Source organism: Coturnix japonica, chromosome 12, assembly GCF_001577835.2.
Source record: "Coturnix japonica isolate 7356 chromosome 12, Coturnix japonica 2.1, whole genome shotgun sequence".
NCBI lineage: Eukaryota > Metazoa > Chordata > Aves > Galliformes > Phasianidae > Coturnix > Coturnix japonica.
Genome location: NC_029527.1, coordinates 12,713,943 through 12,728,703, shown reverse-complemented (window position 1 = coordinate 12,728,703; position 14,761 = coordinate 12,713,943). Strand labels below are relative to the sequence as shown.

The 14,761-nt window shown below is 39.7% G+C and overlaps 1 protein-coding gene across 1 annotated transcript; it reads left to right on the top strand.

Annotated features, from left to right (window-relative positions):
• Nucleotides 1-289: 289 nt before the first annotated feature.
• TMF1 (TATA element modulatory factor 1) lies at nucleotides 290-14,722 on the top strand. The gene is made up of 17 exons (XM_015875103.1): nucleotides 290-587; nucleotides 1,118-2,349; nucleotides 3,904-4,007; nucleotides 4,816-4,942; nucleotides 5,210-5,315; nucleotides 5,467-5,609; nucleotides 6,057-6,223; nucleotides 6,350-6,506; nucleotides 6,905-6,997; nucleotides 7,836-7,992; nucleotides 8,443-8,635; nucleotides 9,230-9,299; nucleotides 9,389-9,481; nucleotides 10,219-10,329; nucleotides 10,922-11,068; nucleotides 11,481-11,606; nucleotides 12,352-14,722. The coding sequence occupies exons 1-17, from the start codon at nucleotides 446-448 to the stop codon at nucleotides 12,493-12,495; spliced, it is 3,312 nt and encodes a 1,103-aa protein (XP_015730589.1). The 5' UTR covers nucleotides 290-445; the 3' UTR covers nucleotides 12,496-14,722.
• Nucleotides 14,723-14,761: the final 39 nt, after the last annotated feature.

The window sequence follows — 14,761 nt, the reverse complement described above, 5'->3', positions numbered from 1 at the left end:
TATAAAACTCTGTTCTATTTGTGGTGTGCTTCCTGCTGCAACCAGCAGCTGAAGGAGGCAGTAAGGAGGGGGAAGTGCACATGAGTGGCCAGCGTTTCGTCTGGAGGATGGAGGGGATGGAGGCAGCGACTGCCCGGCCAGGCCGCGGCGCTTCTGGTAACCAGGGACAGCCCTCGTTGTGACAAGTGGAAGCGGATGCGGTGCTCTGCCCGCCATGACAGGTACCGAGGCGGAAGGCCTCGCTCCGCCTTTCGCGACGTGTCGGCGGCTGCGCGGGGGCTGTTTGCGACGTGGAGCCTGTGGGTGCGCAGGCGCGGAGCCGAGCCCGAGGTCGCCGGCTCCGCCGCTGCCGTAGTGAGGGCCCCGCGGGCTCCGGGGGTCGCGGCCGCGGCCTTTCGTGTGGCCCCGGGCTGCCGCCTCCGAGCGGGAGCGGGCGGCGCGGAGGATGAGCTGGTTCAACGCCTCGCAGCTGTCCAGCTTCGCCAAGCAGGCGCTGTCCCAGGCCCAGAAGTCTATAGACCGGGTGTTGGACATCCAGGCCGAGGAGAGCCCCTGGCCCGACGCCGTCATCCCCGACTACGGCGACGGTGAGCGGGGCGGCTGCAAGGCCTGAGTGTGTGGGGCGGGTGGGCGGCTCCTCTCACGGCCTCTTATCCTCCCGGACTCCCTGAACGCTGCACGGGCTGAAATAGGGTTTCATTACGTCTGTGAAGGGCTCTTCTCCCCTTCACCGTCTCCCCATCTCCTCTCAGAAATCCTCTGTCTTGGCGTTATTGCCATCATTTTGTATGGCTTCTTTCATGCCTTGCTCAAGTTACTGTTTAATATGTTTAATATGTTTGCTTTGCTCGGATACTCGCTAGAGGTGTCTCTGTCCACCTTAAATCCTTGAATTACATTGTCTTCCTTACTTTATTTTATCCAAAAGTCAATTCCGAGCTTTGGTAGGAAGTAATAACAAAAATGATGCTGTTTGTGGTCGTGTTATTATTTGCTTTATATGATATTGAAAACTTTTCTTCTGAACCTGTTGCATATTCATGTAAGAAAGATACTAAGAAATTAATAATTTCAATCTTAACTTGGTCTATGTCTTTGTGCTTTTTAATTGTTTCAGGAACAAATTCTCTTATAAGTGGAGGATGGGATACCTCTTCGTGGGGTTTAAGTTCAAATGCAGAACCACAGAATCAGCCAGTATCGCCCACAGCAATCACCAAACCAGTGAGGAGAGCAGTAGTAGATGAATCTGAAAACTTCTTCAGTGCCTTTCTCTCTCCAACAGACGTTCAGAGTATACAGAAAAATCCAGTGGTGTCCAAACCTCCGGCCAAATCACAGCGACCCAAGGAGGAGGTGAAAAGCACTTTAAAGGAACCTCAGCACTTCAGTCAGCGGGAAGTACTGGTGACCACAGAGGCAGAAGTGAAAGATTCCTCTGTAGGTGGCCTAGTGGACTTGAAAAACCTCGATAGTCCAAGGGAAGAAGAGAATTCAGTGCTTAAATCTAACGCTGAGCATGAAGAAAGCACAAATGAAGTCGCTGGCGAAAAGGCATCTGCTCTAAATTTGAAAGAACCTGAGGGTGCTCTTAATGAAAAATCCAGTGTGGGGACAGATAGAGCTGGAGGTGCGCTGGATAGCAACTCACAGCCTCTTAATACAGGTACAAAAGATGCAGGCTTGGAAACTAAGGAACAAAAAACCGAGGACAGACAAAGCAATACACCATCACCACCTATAAGCACTTTCTCCTCAGGGACGTCCACAACTAGTGATATAGAAGTTTTGGACCATGAAAGCGTAATAAGTGAAAGCTCAGTAAGTTCAAGACAAGAAGCTGCAGATTCAAAATCCAGTCTTCATCTCATGCAAACGTCGTTTCAGCTTTTATCTACATCTGCCTGTGCAGACTATAATCGTTTGGATGACTTTCAAAAAATGACCGAAAGCGGCTGCTCCTCTGATGCCTTTGAAAGAATAGATTCATTTAGTGTACAGTCTTTAGATAGCCGAAGTGTAAGTGAAATAAATTCAGATGATGAATTATCAGGCAAGGCTTGTGCTTCAGCATCTGTCGCTATCAGTCCTTCTGCACCAAAGGCAGAAACGGCTGACACCCTGAAAAGTAAATCTGAAGATGTGAATGACAGTCCTGTGGTACACACTGAGGAAGCTGAAATGGAAGAGAGTGGGAGAAGTGCAACACCTGTTAATTCGGAGCAGCCGGATGTTTTGGTGTCTGCTGTGCAAACTGAGGAACAGGTTGGGAAAGAGGAGGCTGAGCCTCAGCCTGATGCTGATGGAAAGGGGCTGGAAGAGGACTCTGAAATGGAAAAGCTTAAAAAGGTAAGTGTAGAAGTTTTGCAAGCACACCTGATTCTGAGCTAAATTCTTGTGTTAACATTTTGGGTTTCACTTATGTTCAGTTATCGGTGTTGAGAATTGCGGCTGATGCAGGCAAGCAGGAAGTACTGAAAAGTCAAATGTATTAATTTAATTGTTTGATACAAATTCCTTTTTTCTGTGAAAAGAACAGATTTCTTGAGGTATTTTGATTTGATTTGTGAACCTGTGAACCTTTAGTACCTCATCAGTAATCTGGGTCATTTTTTGCAAGCATTTTTGCTCCAGGTTTGCAAGCTGTCAAAGTCTGATTACATTGCAGGAGCGTTACTTGTGATCTTTGAGGACAGTAGTAGTGTAAGTGTCCTTTGTTCTAGATAAATCTATGTGTGTTTTTAGCAGGTTTTAGTCTACTTCTAAAAAGGAGGTGTATTAGACATTAAATGGCAAAGGAAGGTATACGTATTGATTGTGAACAGGAGGAATTTGCATGGCTAGTTTAAATAGATCCTTCTCCACATTTCTAGTTCCTCTGTGGAAGGCTGAGCTTGAGCTTTGTGTGCACTGTTTTATTTGTCCCATTTCCTCTGATACCTTCCTGCCACTCTGTTCTCTCTTTAAATTCTGACATGCCTTGGCATATTTCACTCTATGTTCTGTATTTTGTTTCAGACATCATGTTTTTGCATGGTGTATGACATAGGTAGGCCTTGCTCTTGTCTGTGTCCTGTAGGCATTTTTGCCATTCCAGTGCTGTTTCTAATCCTAATAAGGAGGATTTTTCCTAATAAGGAAAAAATAATTACTTACAGGGCTCGTGAAGCCGCAGTATGATTTGTATTTTAAATAAAGCTTTTTTTGTTTCTTTAAATTGTAGAGAATATCAGTGCTGGGGAAACTCTACAGTCATGGAATCTCCTTAAGTTTACCTAAGTCTATGTAACTAATGTACTGAATAGTAGTTAATGGACCACAGCAACTTTTGTCTTTCTTGACCACATGATGCCACCCATTAATAGAATCTATTTGATTTCTTTATATTTTTATACATTTGTGATATTTCCCTCTATTTGGCTGACAAAAATCTGATATTAGATGAATTTTTATCAGCTCCACAACCTGTCTGAAAGTTAGTTTTCCTCATCCAATATTAACATTTCACAGAAGAGACCTCTTAAATGTGAATAAATCTGTGACTTTGTAAAGAGTGATATGAGGAGCTCAGTATTAAATCGGAGTGTTTAACATCAGCTATAGTTCTATAGGCTATCAGCTCTGCTTAAAACCTTTGTAATTAAATATAACTGCTGTTCATTTTGTTGAGGAGCTCAGCTGAGTCGTATGTGCTTGTTTAGAAGGGTTTTTGTTTGAGCTCTAGAATAGAGATCTTGTGTTTAGAAATGACTCAGTTCTAAGTAAGTGTAGCAGACATGTGAGACCTTGAGAAGTTTAATGTTGAACTATATGGGGAGGGAATGGTGAGAGGGGAAAGGGGAAGCCGCTCCTTTTGAGTTTTAATTGTCCCATCTATCCAATCTTGTTCTGTAAAATGTCCAGATGATTGATTCATTAACTGAGAAACTGGAGAAGAGGGAAACGCAGTTACTGAGTACGAGTAAAGAGAAGGCACGGCTGGAAGAAGCTTATGATAACTTAAAGGAGTAAGTATGGATGTATACATGGTCATTGGTCTGGCTATAACTTTACTGTAATGCACACAGTAGACAAATTGGTAAAACACATACCAGTTATCACTAGAACAAAGGGATATGCAGTATTTGGGGCAGGTGGAAGTAATGCTTGCATGTGCTGTGATGGTATTTCCTAAAGTTGTTATTTCTTGTGGCTACAGCTTCTTTTGGGAGGGCTAATGAAAGGGGCTTCAATAAGGAATGGGAATCAGACGTGCAGTCAGATTTTGATATTAACAAAGATCTTTATTATAAGGCTGAGATCTGCTGTTAAAGGAAACCGACTTCTGTAGTACAAAGAGATAAACTTGATTTACTGTGACATTTTTTGACTAAAACAGGCAGTGAAAGCAGGATAGGAGGGCTGGTTGTAATTAAAGTATGAATTAATTATTTAACTCAAGTTAAAATGCAAAATGAATAGTTGAGTTTGCCAGTTTACTTATCAAATATGAATTCTAGACATTTACAGGTAATATGTGAAGGTATTACCTAATGAATAAATTGATCTTAACTTAAAAATTTATGTATTCATTTCCCCTGTATATGCTACAGATTAAGAGGTTATTTGGAAATAACTTGATTAAGGGGCAAAACTTATAAGGTCCATTTATCATCTTGTTGCTTTCACTGGTAACTTTGTGGATTAATAAAGATCTTTAATTCGTACTTCTTATGGATGTGTGTGAAAATCATAAGCATGTTTTAAAAGCATTTAAACTGTTGCAAAGTGTTTGGAATGTCACAAACTGTTCTGAAATGTTATTTTTGAATGCAGTGAAATGTTTAGAATGAAAGAAGAGACCAACAGCATTTCATCTCTTAAGGAGGAGTTTGCACAGCGAATAGCAGATGCTGAAAAGAAGCTCCAGGTAGCATGCAAAGAAAGAGATGCAGCTAAAAAGGTAATCAGCTTTTTAATGAAATAAATCCTTGGAGGTGTTAAAATTTGATGGAATATGGCTCTGAGCAATCTCATTTGACTGTGAAGTTAGCTTTACTTTAAATACAATGTTGGATCAGGTAACCTGCAGAGGTCCCTTCCAGCCTATGTTGTTCTTGATGAATGTTTTGAGAGTGAGGGGGAAATCAAAAGGTGATCAGAATAACCATGCATTTATCCATAAATACATCCTACTAAAAGACCCTAAGTATTGTGTTCTGTTATTTAGGAGGTAAAGACTGTTAAAGAAGAGTTGGCTACTAGACTTAATACCAACGAAACTGCTGAATTACTGAAAGAAAAAGAAGAGCAAATCAAAGGATTGATGGAGGAAGGTATGAATAATAATAATAAAATCTGTAGAGTAATTTGAAATGTACTGTATTTAACTTAAAGCCTTTGTTACTTGGCAAAGAAAATGCATTGTTTGAAGACTGATCATAGAATAGCAGGCAATAGATGCTAAATTTTATGTTTTCTTCACAGGAGAAAAACTTTCCAAACAACAGCTTCAGAATTCCAACACTATTAAGAAATTACGAGCAAAGGAGAAAGAAAGAGAAAATGTGAATGCAAAACAGAACAAAAAGATTAGGGAAATGGAAGAAGAGTTGCAGCATTTGAAACAGGTAAGATTTGCTTTTTTCTCAGGAGCTTTTTAGTTCAGCCTTTTGGGGAAGCTGTAGGTGGATTCTGTTGTTGTTTCGCTGATAAACTTTCCTAATTCTTATGAGTGGAACGCTGGGATGCAATTTCAGTCCTTTCAAATTGCAGTCACATCTCTTTCCAGCTGCTTGTTTGCACTTGCACTGCTGATTTGTTACTCAAATCAAGATCTTAAAAGCTGAAGATGTAACATAAGGAAGTATGTGAAACTGCGGTGGTGAAGAACATTCTGGGGAGGTGACCTTTTCTCTTCCCTTTCTATTTTGGCATGATATTATTAGGTCACTTCAGTCATTTTGTGTAAAGTAATTGTTTTTCAATTACCACAGTTGTCATTGTCCTCACTCAGATGATTTGATCTACCCTGTGCACTGGGATTAGTCTGATGCTTCTTGTTGGCACCCTGATAGGTACTTGATGGCAAGGAAGACCTTGAGAAGCAGCATCGAGACAGCATTAAACAACTGAACATTGTTGTGGAGCGGCAAGAAAAGGATCTTGCTAAGCTTCAGGCAGAAGTGGAAGACCTTGAAGAACGGAACAGAAGTGTCCAAGCAGCACTTGACAGTGCATACAAGTAGGCAGAGTATTCTACTTTACAATCAGTTTTGGTGTCTACTTCTTATGCAGTGCTTCCAAGATGTTACAATGATATATAACAAAACTATTTGTGAAGTCACTGTTTCTTTTCTCTTTCCCACAGAGAACTTGCAGATCTTCATAAAGCTAATGCTACAAAGGACAGTGAGGCACAAGAAGCTGCCCTGAGTCGGGAAATGAAGGCAAAGGAAGAGCTTGGGTTAGCTCTGGAGAAGGCCAAGGATGAGGCACGGCAGCAGCAAGAAGCTTTGGCAATTCAGGTGTGTCTTAAACTTGGTGAATAAAGCTTCCTAATTGAACAAACCATTGCATATGGATGGTGCCAAGTACATCTTCCATAACGTACCAGGCACAAAAGAAGATGGAACTGATTTCTAAGACTTTTAATTCTAGCTGTCTAAATAAAATGACTTTGACAGTCTGTATTCTAAGAATGTGGTATTCGTATCGTGATGCAAAGGTTGAGGAATTTTAAGTGGACACAACTCTTGGGGATAAATAATTCTGTCTATTTTTTCATAGGTAGAACTCAAGTGTTAAACTTGTAAGCAGACACATCCTGTTTGAGCGTGTTTAAGAGCAGTAGAGGACTGTAGCAATTTGTAGATGGCACTGTAATGTTTGGTAAGAGATTAATGACAACACCTTGTTTACCTAGGTGGCAGACCTGAGGGTAGCTCTGCAGCGTGCAGAACAACAGGCAGCAAGAAAAGAAGACTATTTACGTCAGGAAATCAGTGAACTACAGCAGGTATTCTGGCAAATAAGCAATACCAGGGCAGAACTGTAAGGAGGGCTCTAAAAACTGAACAAAACATTTACATTGCATGAATATCCTGAAAGAGAGGTTTTATATCCCCAGTTTCTGTGGTATATTTTTTCCCATGTAGAAGAACAATAAAAATGTGTGATCAAAAGATGCTGCCTTTAATATTGAAAACAAAATCATAATTTTAAAGCGTTTTAAATGTAATTCTGTTGTTCTGAGAATGCACAGCCATTAAGCTTGTCTTCTAAAATTGCTAGCAAATACGTCTTGAATGACTCTATCTGCTTCTTAAGAGTATTTTTCTTGATGTTAAAGTTCAGATATTTTGTTGTCAAAGTTCTTCAAGTGGTGTCCCCAGGGAAAGGAAACTTAATAACAGATGATATTGGAGCACAAAAGGATTTGTTTGTATGGGGCTGGAACTGAGCAGAATCATGCATCATAAGTGTTGTGTAAGTGGAGGATAAGGAGGAGAGAGGTCACCTAAATAATGGGCATTCTTTGCCTTTTGTTGGAGTGTTTAGTGTGCTGCCAGTTATAAACTGATAATTTGCAAAGCAGATTAATTCAGGAAGCTTCAGGCATCAGGAATGAATGCTGGTATTGGATAAGTTGCTTTCTGCTCTTGAAAGTGTAAATGTGTGGGCTGTTGCTTTGTCACGTATCTAAAAATGGTGCATTTCTCTGCTGGGATTTCAGACTTCACTGTTAGTTTAGTCAAAAGGATTTTAGAATGTGATGTATTTGGATGAGTTGTGTGACATCATTTAAATCTACTTTATGATTATAATGCTTTACTACGTTAAACTTGTGATTTCAGAGACTCCAGGAAGCAGAGAGCCGGAACCAGGAACTAAGTCAAAGTGTTACTTCTGCTACACGCCCTCTTCTCCGGCAGATAGAGAATTTGCAAGCCACACTGGGAGCACAAACCTCTGCTTGGGAAAAATTGGAAAAGAACCTTTCTGACAGACTTGGTAAGATGTTTGTAGCTTACACTGAGCTGTACAACTCTCTTTGGAAGATGTAAAGCGACAGAAGGTAAATTTAAAAGGGGTTAATGTTTGCCAAAGGCTCAGGTGAGTGAATTGGAATTGGTGAGCACAAAATGTGTTCCTGTAAGGAACTGATATATTGGTTGTATTGCCAAGGTTTTCAGATACACAACTCTGATTTTCTTGAAAACACAAGGGATAATATGGCTGTAAGATAGTATGCATGTACTTACAGCATTTAAAATAGGCATGAACTCTGAGACACTGAAGGTAGGCTGGCATTTAGAAAGAAAAAAATGGTTGCTTCAAGTATATTGATAAAAATACCTCAGCTTCAATTTTGATGCGTAAACAATTGACCCATGTTATAAGTGTGTGAGCAGAAAAGGTAAATTCTGTGTTGGTTTGTTTGTTTTTTGCCTTTAACATTAGGTGAGTCTCAGACTCTTCTAGCAGCAGCTGCTGAGAGAGAACGAGCCGCTACAGAAGAGCTTCTGTCTAATAAAGTTCAGATGTCTTCTACTGAGTCTCAGAACAGTCGCTTAAGGCAAGAGAATAGTCGCCTCCAGGCTCAGGTAGAAATGGAGAGAAATAAACTGAAGAAAATGGAAGTTGAAAACAGTAGGTGAGTAGAGTGAAGTAAACCATACCATCTATTGTAGAAACATCTGCAGGAGCTCTTTGACTTCAAGCTGGATCCTTGAGTGTTGATTTCAGTCCCTGGAGTGTTGATAGTACTGTTTAAGAACAAACAAACAAAAAGCCCAGTTCTTAAGAAAGCAGCCAACTTCTTGAGGATACTTTGTTTCATGCTACAGATTGTCTGAAATATGGCACTTCATAATGCTTTAACATCTTGAAGCCATACTTTTATGAAGCGATTGTGCTGATAAAGACATTGCTGAGCATGATATATGGTACAGAATATCACTTTGGTCAGTTTGGGTCAGCTGTCCTGGCTGTGTCCCTTCCCAGCTTCTTGTGCACCCCCAGCCTCCTTGCTGGCAGGGCAGCATGAGAAGCTGAAATGTCTTTGTGCAGGCACTGCTCAACATTAACTAAAACATTCTTGTGTTGTCACTTCTATTTTAATCAAAAATCCAAACCACAGAATCATAGAAGCCTGTATGAAAGAAAGTAACTCTATTCCAGCCAACGTCAGAAAAGAAGTAAATACAGAATTCTTATTTCTTGACTTTTTCTTCCTCTTCAATGGCAGGTATGAGGTTGAACTAGAAGAACTCAAAGATGAGTATGCAAGAACTTTGGAAGATGCAAAGAAAGAAAAGGTATTGTCTACCTCAAGTCAACTTCAGCTTCAAGCTGTTATTGACACCTGTGCCAACAGGGGGTTAACAACCTGTGTTTACTTTTGTAGGCATTGCTGACTACTCAGTTAGAAATGGAGAAAATGAAGATTGAACAGGAAAGAAAGAAGGCAATTTTTGCACAAGAAGCAGCAAAGGAAAAGGTACCAAGGCCTAACATTTCCATTTAGTTTTATTGAGGCTATCATTATTAGCTATCTAAAAACTAGAACTGTGGCAAGCAGCAAAGCAGCCTTAGGGCAGTACAGTATATTCTGAGTGTACACGTTAGGTATTTGGCTTTTTCTTTACTGTGCCTGCCTTTTATTTTGAGTAAAGTATGTGCTTTTGTAGAACTTGATGAAGAAAGTCTTGAATAGTAATTCATTCAATCTGAGAATAGATAAAAACCAAATATTGGTTATTCTAATCTTCTGAATCTTCTTCTGAAGTGACTTGTCTCCTTTGCTTAGACTGCTGGCATTGCTTCCACTGAGTTCTTATTCTGAGTTTCTCATAGTTGTGTGTTGTGTACTGCATACCTTCCACTTAAGTCACAAAATAGTCTTGCAGCATCAGTAACTTCTAATTATCAGTTGATATTCAAGTGAAACTGTTTCTGCTGCTGGTTACTTCCTCTCTCTAGTTCCAAAATGTAACAGCTTTATCTTTCAGAGGGTCCTAAACTTTCAGATGCTGACTGTAAATGAGATCGGTCTGTTTGGAAGGTATGTCAGTAAGATAAGAAATCTCAGAGTTAATCTTCAAAACATGAAAAGGAAAGAAAAAGCAAAAAGAGAATTAACATGCATTCCAAAAAGTGATGCACTTCTGGGTTTTGTTATTCTTCCTGTGATGCATTTGGGCATTTAAAACTGCTTCTTTTTCTTTTTTATTTAAGGATCGGAAATCATTTACAATTGAGACTGTTTCAAGCACTCCAACTATGTCACGCTCTAGTTCCATAAGTGGAGTTGATATGGCAGGTCTTCAGACCTCTTTTCTGTCACAGGTATTGTATATCAGTAATATTGGCTTTTTTGATGTACTTGTTTCTCCTCAGGAAGCTTTATTAATGTTGAAAATGACTATTGAGAGCTTGCTTATGAGATGTCTATGACTATAAAGCATCTGTGGAAGACAACAGGACTACGGTTTTTACTGCAGATAGATATACATGTGTATCAGTGCTGAGTTCATGAGGCCAATTTCAGCCAGAAGATTTGAATAACATTGGTAGAAGTCAAACCAACTGATTTCAATCTTCACAAGGAATCCTGGTGTAGGTGACAAGCCCACTCTATAGGCTGTGTATCATTGATTGTTGTGGTCTTTGTAAAGTCTGCTGCTTTCATATGGATACAGTTGTCGATGTCTGAGTTAAATGGTGGTTGTATGACATAAATACTTGCCAGCAAGGAGCTATCTCAAATTGTAAATATTCACCTTAAGTTTTTGTTTAAAAAAATGAATATTAAATATTGGAGTGCTTGCTTATTAACGGTATAATTATAGTTTTTAAATGAAGTAATACTTCAGGAGAGAGGGGATTTAAAAGCAGGTACTTGTGAGATGTTAAGCTTGTCTAACCTTTCTGTTTGTAGGATGATCCTCATGATCACTCATTTGGACCAACAGCAACCAGTGGGAGCAATCTTTATGATGCTATAAGGATGGGATCAGGTTCAAGTATAATTGAAAACCTTCAGTCACAGTTAAAACTAAGAGAAGGCGAGATCTCACATCTACAGGTACTGTAGTTACTCTTATATAGAAGAAATGCAGCACTTTTACGGTTAAATATTAATGCAGTCTGCTGTGTTTTACTGGTTTCATACTCAAAAAGCTTGTTGCTTCTCCTCACTGCAGACTGTCAGTTCTGTTAATTCAGAAAGCCACTGCATGAGTGGCCAAGTAGATAGGGGTGAGCAAGAGAAACATTTGTTGCTTCCTTTTTACGTTTTGGCAAGGACTTATCATAAAAACCGAGCTTGCCTGTCTGAAACAAAATGAAGCAAAAAGCACTGATCAGATCTGAGAAGAAAGCAAGAGTGCTTCCAGGAGATGCTATTTCTTTGTCCAGTTCATGACAAATCTTTACTGTTTCAAAACATTTACTATGAAAAAGGTAATTATCTCTTAATTGTGAAATATTTCCTTTAGCTGGAAATTGGAAACCTTGAAAAAACTAGATCGATAATGGCAGAAGAACTTGTTAAATTAACAAATCAAAATGATGAACTTGAAGAAAAAGTGAAGGAAATACCAAAACTGCGTTCACAGTTAAAGGTAAGTGCATTTGTGTTGTAAATCTGATGTAATGGGCTCTTTTTAATACCTCAATTCAATATGCCTGTAATCGTAAATGATTTCTTTGCTTATTAGAAAATCCGATGATCCCTACTTCATGACTGACAGCCACTTTCAAAATGTCTGTGTTACAACTTGTGTTTTACATGATTGCATGCTCAGTTAATGAGAGGTCATTTCTGCCTCATAAAGGCAGATCTTTGTAGTAGAGGAGATGTTTTGTTAAACAGCATGGATTTATGAGACTGATTTAGAGGCTGAATTTGTGTGTGGCGGTGGTATAGTTAATAGGATGAATATTGTTGTCCTCTAAACAACTCAGAACTTTAATATTAGGAATAGTTTTGGAAATTACTCTTGTTCTGTTAATTCAGAACATCAAAACATTTCCATAGTAAAATTGCGGTGTGATTTGCTGTTTTTTTTTAATGCCTGTGGCAGTTAAACTTCAGGATGCTTCAGTGATTCCTCTGTACCAGCACCAACTCTTTGTACTCAAGAACTTTTAACTTTGGAGTTCCTCCTTCTCATATTTAGATGAATCCAGCTGTACTCAGAGAGTTGAAGCATGAAGAGTTTGCATTGTGCACCACTGTAGAATAGTTTGATATTGATATAATTTGATAAAATGACACTCTGCTCGTTTTCCCTAGTAGTGTAAGAACGCTGTTCTAGCTGCAAATCTTTGAGTGATGGTCTGATAGCAAACTATGTGTTATTGCAGGACTTGGATCAAAGGTACAACACCATTCTTCAGATGTATGGGGAGAAAGCAGAGGAAGCTGAAGAACTCCGGCTAGATCTCGAGGATGTGAAGAACATGTATAAGACTCAGATAGATGAACTTTTAAAACAAAGACAAAACTAACTCCTGTTGGAACTCCAAGTGGGATATGGTAACAGATTGTATAGATATTTGTTTATGTAAATGCTGGATTAAAATGTCTTGTTTAAAAGAAGAATTAAGTGTATAATAGAAAGTGTGTCTATACAATAGAGTTCATATGTTGACAAAATTCAATGCTTTAAATGTCTCCTACTGTTTGCAGTTAAATTATTTGTGCAATATTTTAAGGAAAAAAAAAGTCATCTCTGTATTTCTGTTTTTACTAAATAAGGACCATTTTACTAACAAAAACACTAGCAGGAAAGATGGTTGTTACCTCATGAGACAGCACTGGAAGGCATGAGATTCACTCAAGTGGCTCTTCAAATACTCATATACCCATGGTAAATCAGAAGTCTTTTAAAGTTGTTCTTTAGAAGAGGTTTGCTAAAATTAGACCAGGTCATTTTTAGTAATGAAATAGCAGTGGTTGGCTGTCTGAAGGGTAATGGGGTATTTTCATGAAAGGAAGATCTTAGGTTAGGACATGGTTGGACAACAGTTAACTGTGTAGAATAGTCAGCCTGCTCTGAGTCCTGTAAAGCAGAGTGTGAGACACAGATGAAACTGTATGAACTACAGCTTCATCTTATATTGCTCATGTTGTGTCTCGTGAGCTGTCTGTAGGCAGCTGATCTGCTTGTTCTTAGTGTGCTTAACCTGTAAGACCAGAACTATGGAACATTCAATATTTGCTCTAGGATTGGATGCTGACTTTTATAATGGTAGCTAAAATGGTTCAGAAGAATGCAGGAAAAAAAAACACAACATATTTTTTGAAATAAAAGAATTGCTGCTGCTCTCATGTAACCATTCCTGGTATATAAATAGCAAGGTTTAGACTTCTACAGAACTGGATTGCCGCTTAATATAGTTTTCAAGCAAGTCTCCAGTGGCTGCAAAGTATTTCTCATGCCATTCCTTGAGCGAGGTATTGGTCAGACAGCATCCACGTGGCTTGATGCTTAGCCATGCTATGGGTCATGGCAGAGGAAACTTTGGAATCGGACCCTTGGGAATGCTGAGAATCGAGGGAAGAAGTTTCCCTCCTCTTCTTTACATTCCAGCCAGCAAATATTTCTCTCTGTCTCAGAGCTGTGATAGACACTGATGTGAAATACTCCACTGTTAAAATTCTTGGCCTATCATACAGTTGCCTCCACTGTGAAGGGTTTCTTTTGTGTTTGTGTTGGAGAACCATTTCTGCTTCTGTATTCAGTAGACAGGAGGCAAAGGGTACAAATGAAGAGCTGCTTTTGGTGAAAAGCCTCTCAGAATGTATTGCTTTGCCAACACAATGAAATGTTCTCTATTGCTTTAAGTTAAAAAGAAAAAGCCCACAACAAAGAACCAACCCAAAATGAAAGCACTTAGAACTTACTGATTTGCAGCATGTTAAGTCAGCTGGAATTATGATGGTGCGACTGTCAGCTCATCCATTTCTTAAAGAGCAAAACAAAGGACCGCTCAAACCCCAAAACAATCAGTACGCCTTGTTTCATGAAGATTCATGTTGAAAAACAGCTGTTATTCTTTGCAGAGAATCGGTAGATTGCTCTATTTACAATCTTGGAAGTGAAATGGGAGCACTTCAAAGGTATCTATAGATCATCTTATGGCTTTTCTTTGGACTTAGTACTGCCAGTGTTTCAGAAGGTTATCTGCCATCCTCTTGCATTTACATTTGTTATTTTTTAAGTAACCCTCCTGGAATCAACTAATCTACAACTCATTGTCACCACACAGGCAAGTGTGGAGGGGGGTTTAAGGGCTCATGCAAAGTGTGCTGTTCAGAGTGGTCTTATTTCTTCATGCCTCTGGCAAGCCAGAGCAAGACCTCTGCTAAGGGACGTGGTTTGGGTGAGTACAGCGGGAGCTGACATGGCGTTGAGTTGGTATTGCCTCCTCCAGGAGCAAAGAATCGAACATTAAGAGCCACGTGTATCCAACCATTGGAAAAAGGGTCAGTTCTGTCCATTTTTGTGCCGTTAACGTGTATCCATCCATTGGAAAAAGGGTTGGTTCTGTCCGTTTTTGTGCCGTTAACATGTTTGTTACAATGCACGTTTCACTAAGGGCTATGAAGATCTGAAATAAGGAACAACATGGGTTACCCCACGGTGAAAACGGAACCTTTGGTTTCTAATTGTACAATGTGTATAGACTGTACAGAGCATGGGTCGGGGTGAAATAAAACTTTATGCTAAGAGTGGGCTCTGATTGTCTGTCAATGTAGGGCTGCCCGGGG

What these genes read in the sequence shown, in the direction of transcription:
- TMF1 (XM_015875103.1), top strand. Translation starts at nt 446, where the DNA reads ATGAGCTGGTTCAACGCCTCGCAGCTGTCCAGCTTCGCCAAGCAGGCG. An exon ending in GCTTATGATAACTTAAAGGA is followed by an intron (nt 4,008 to 4,815) that starts GTAAGTATGGAT and finishes TTTTGAATGCAG; the next exon opens with TGAAATGTTTAGAATGAAAG. An exon ending in AAGATGCAAAGAAAGAAAAG is followed by an intron (nt 9,300 to 9,388) that starts GTATTGTCTACC and finishes TTACTTTTGTAG; the next exon opens with GCATTGCTGACTACTCAGTT.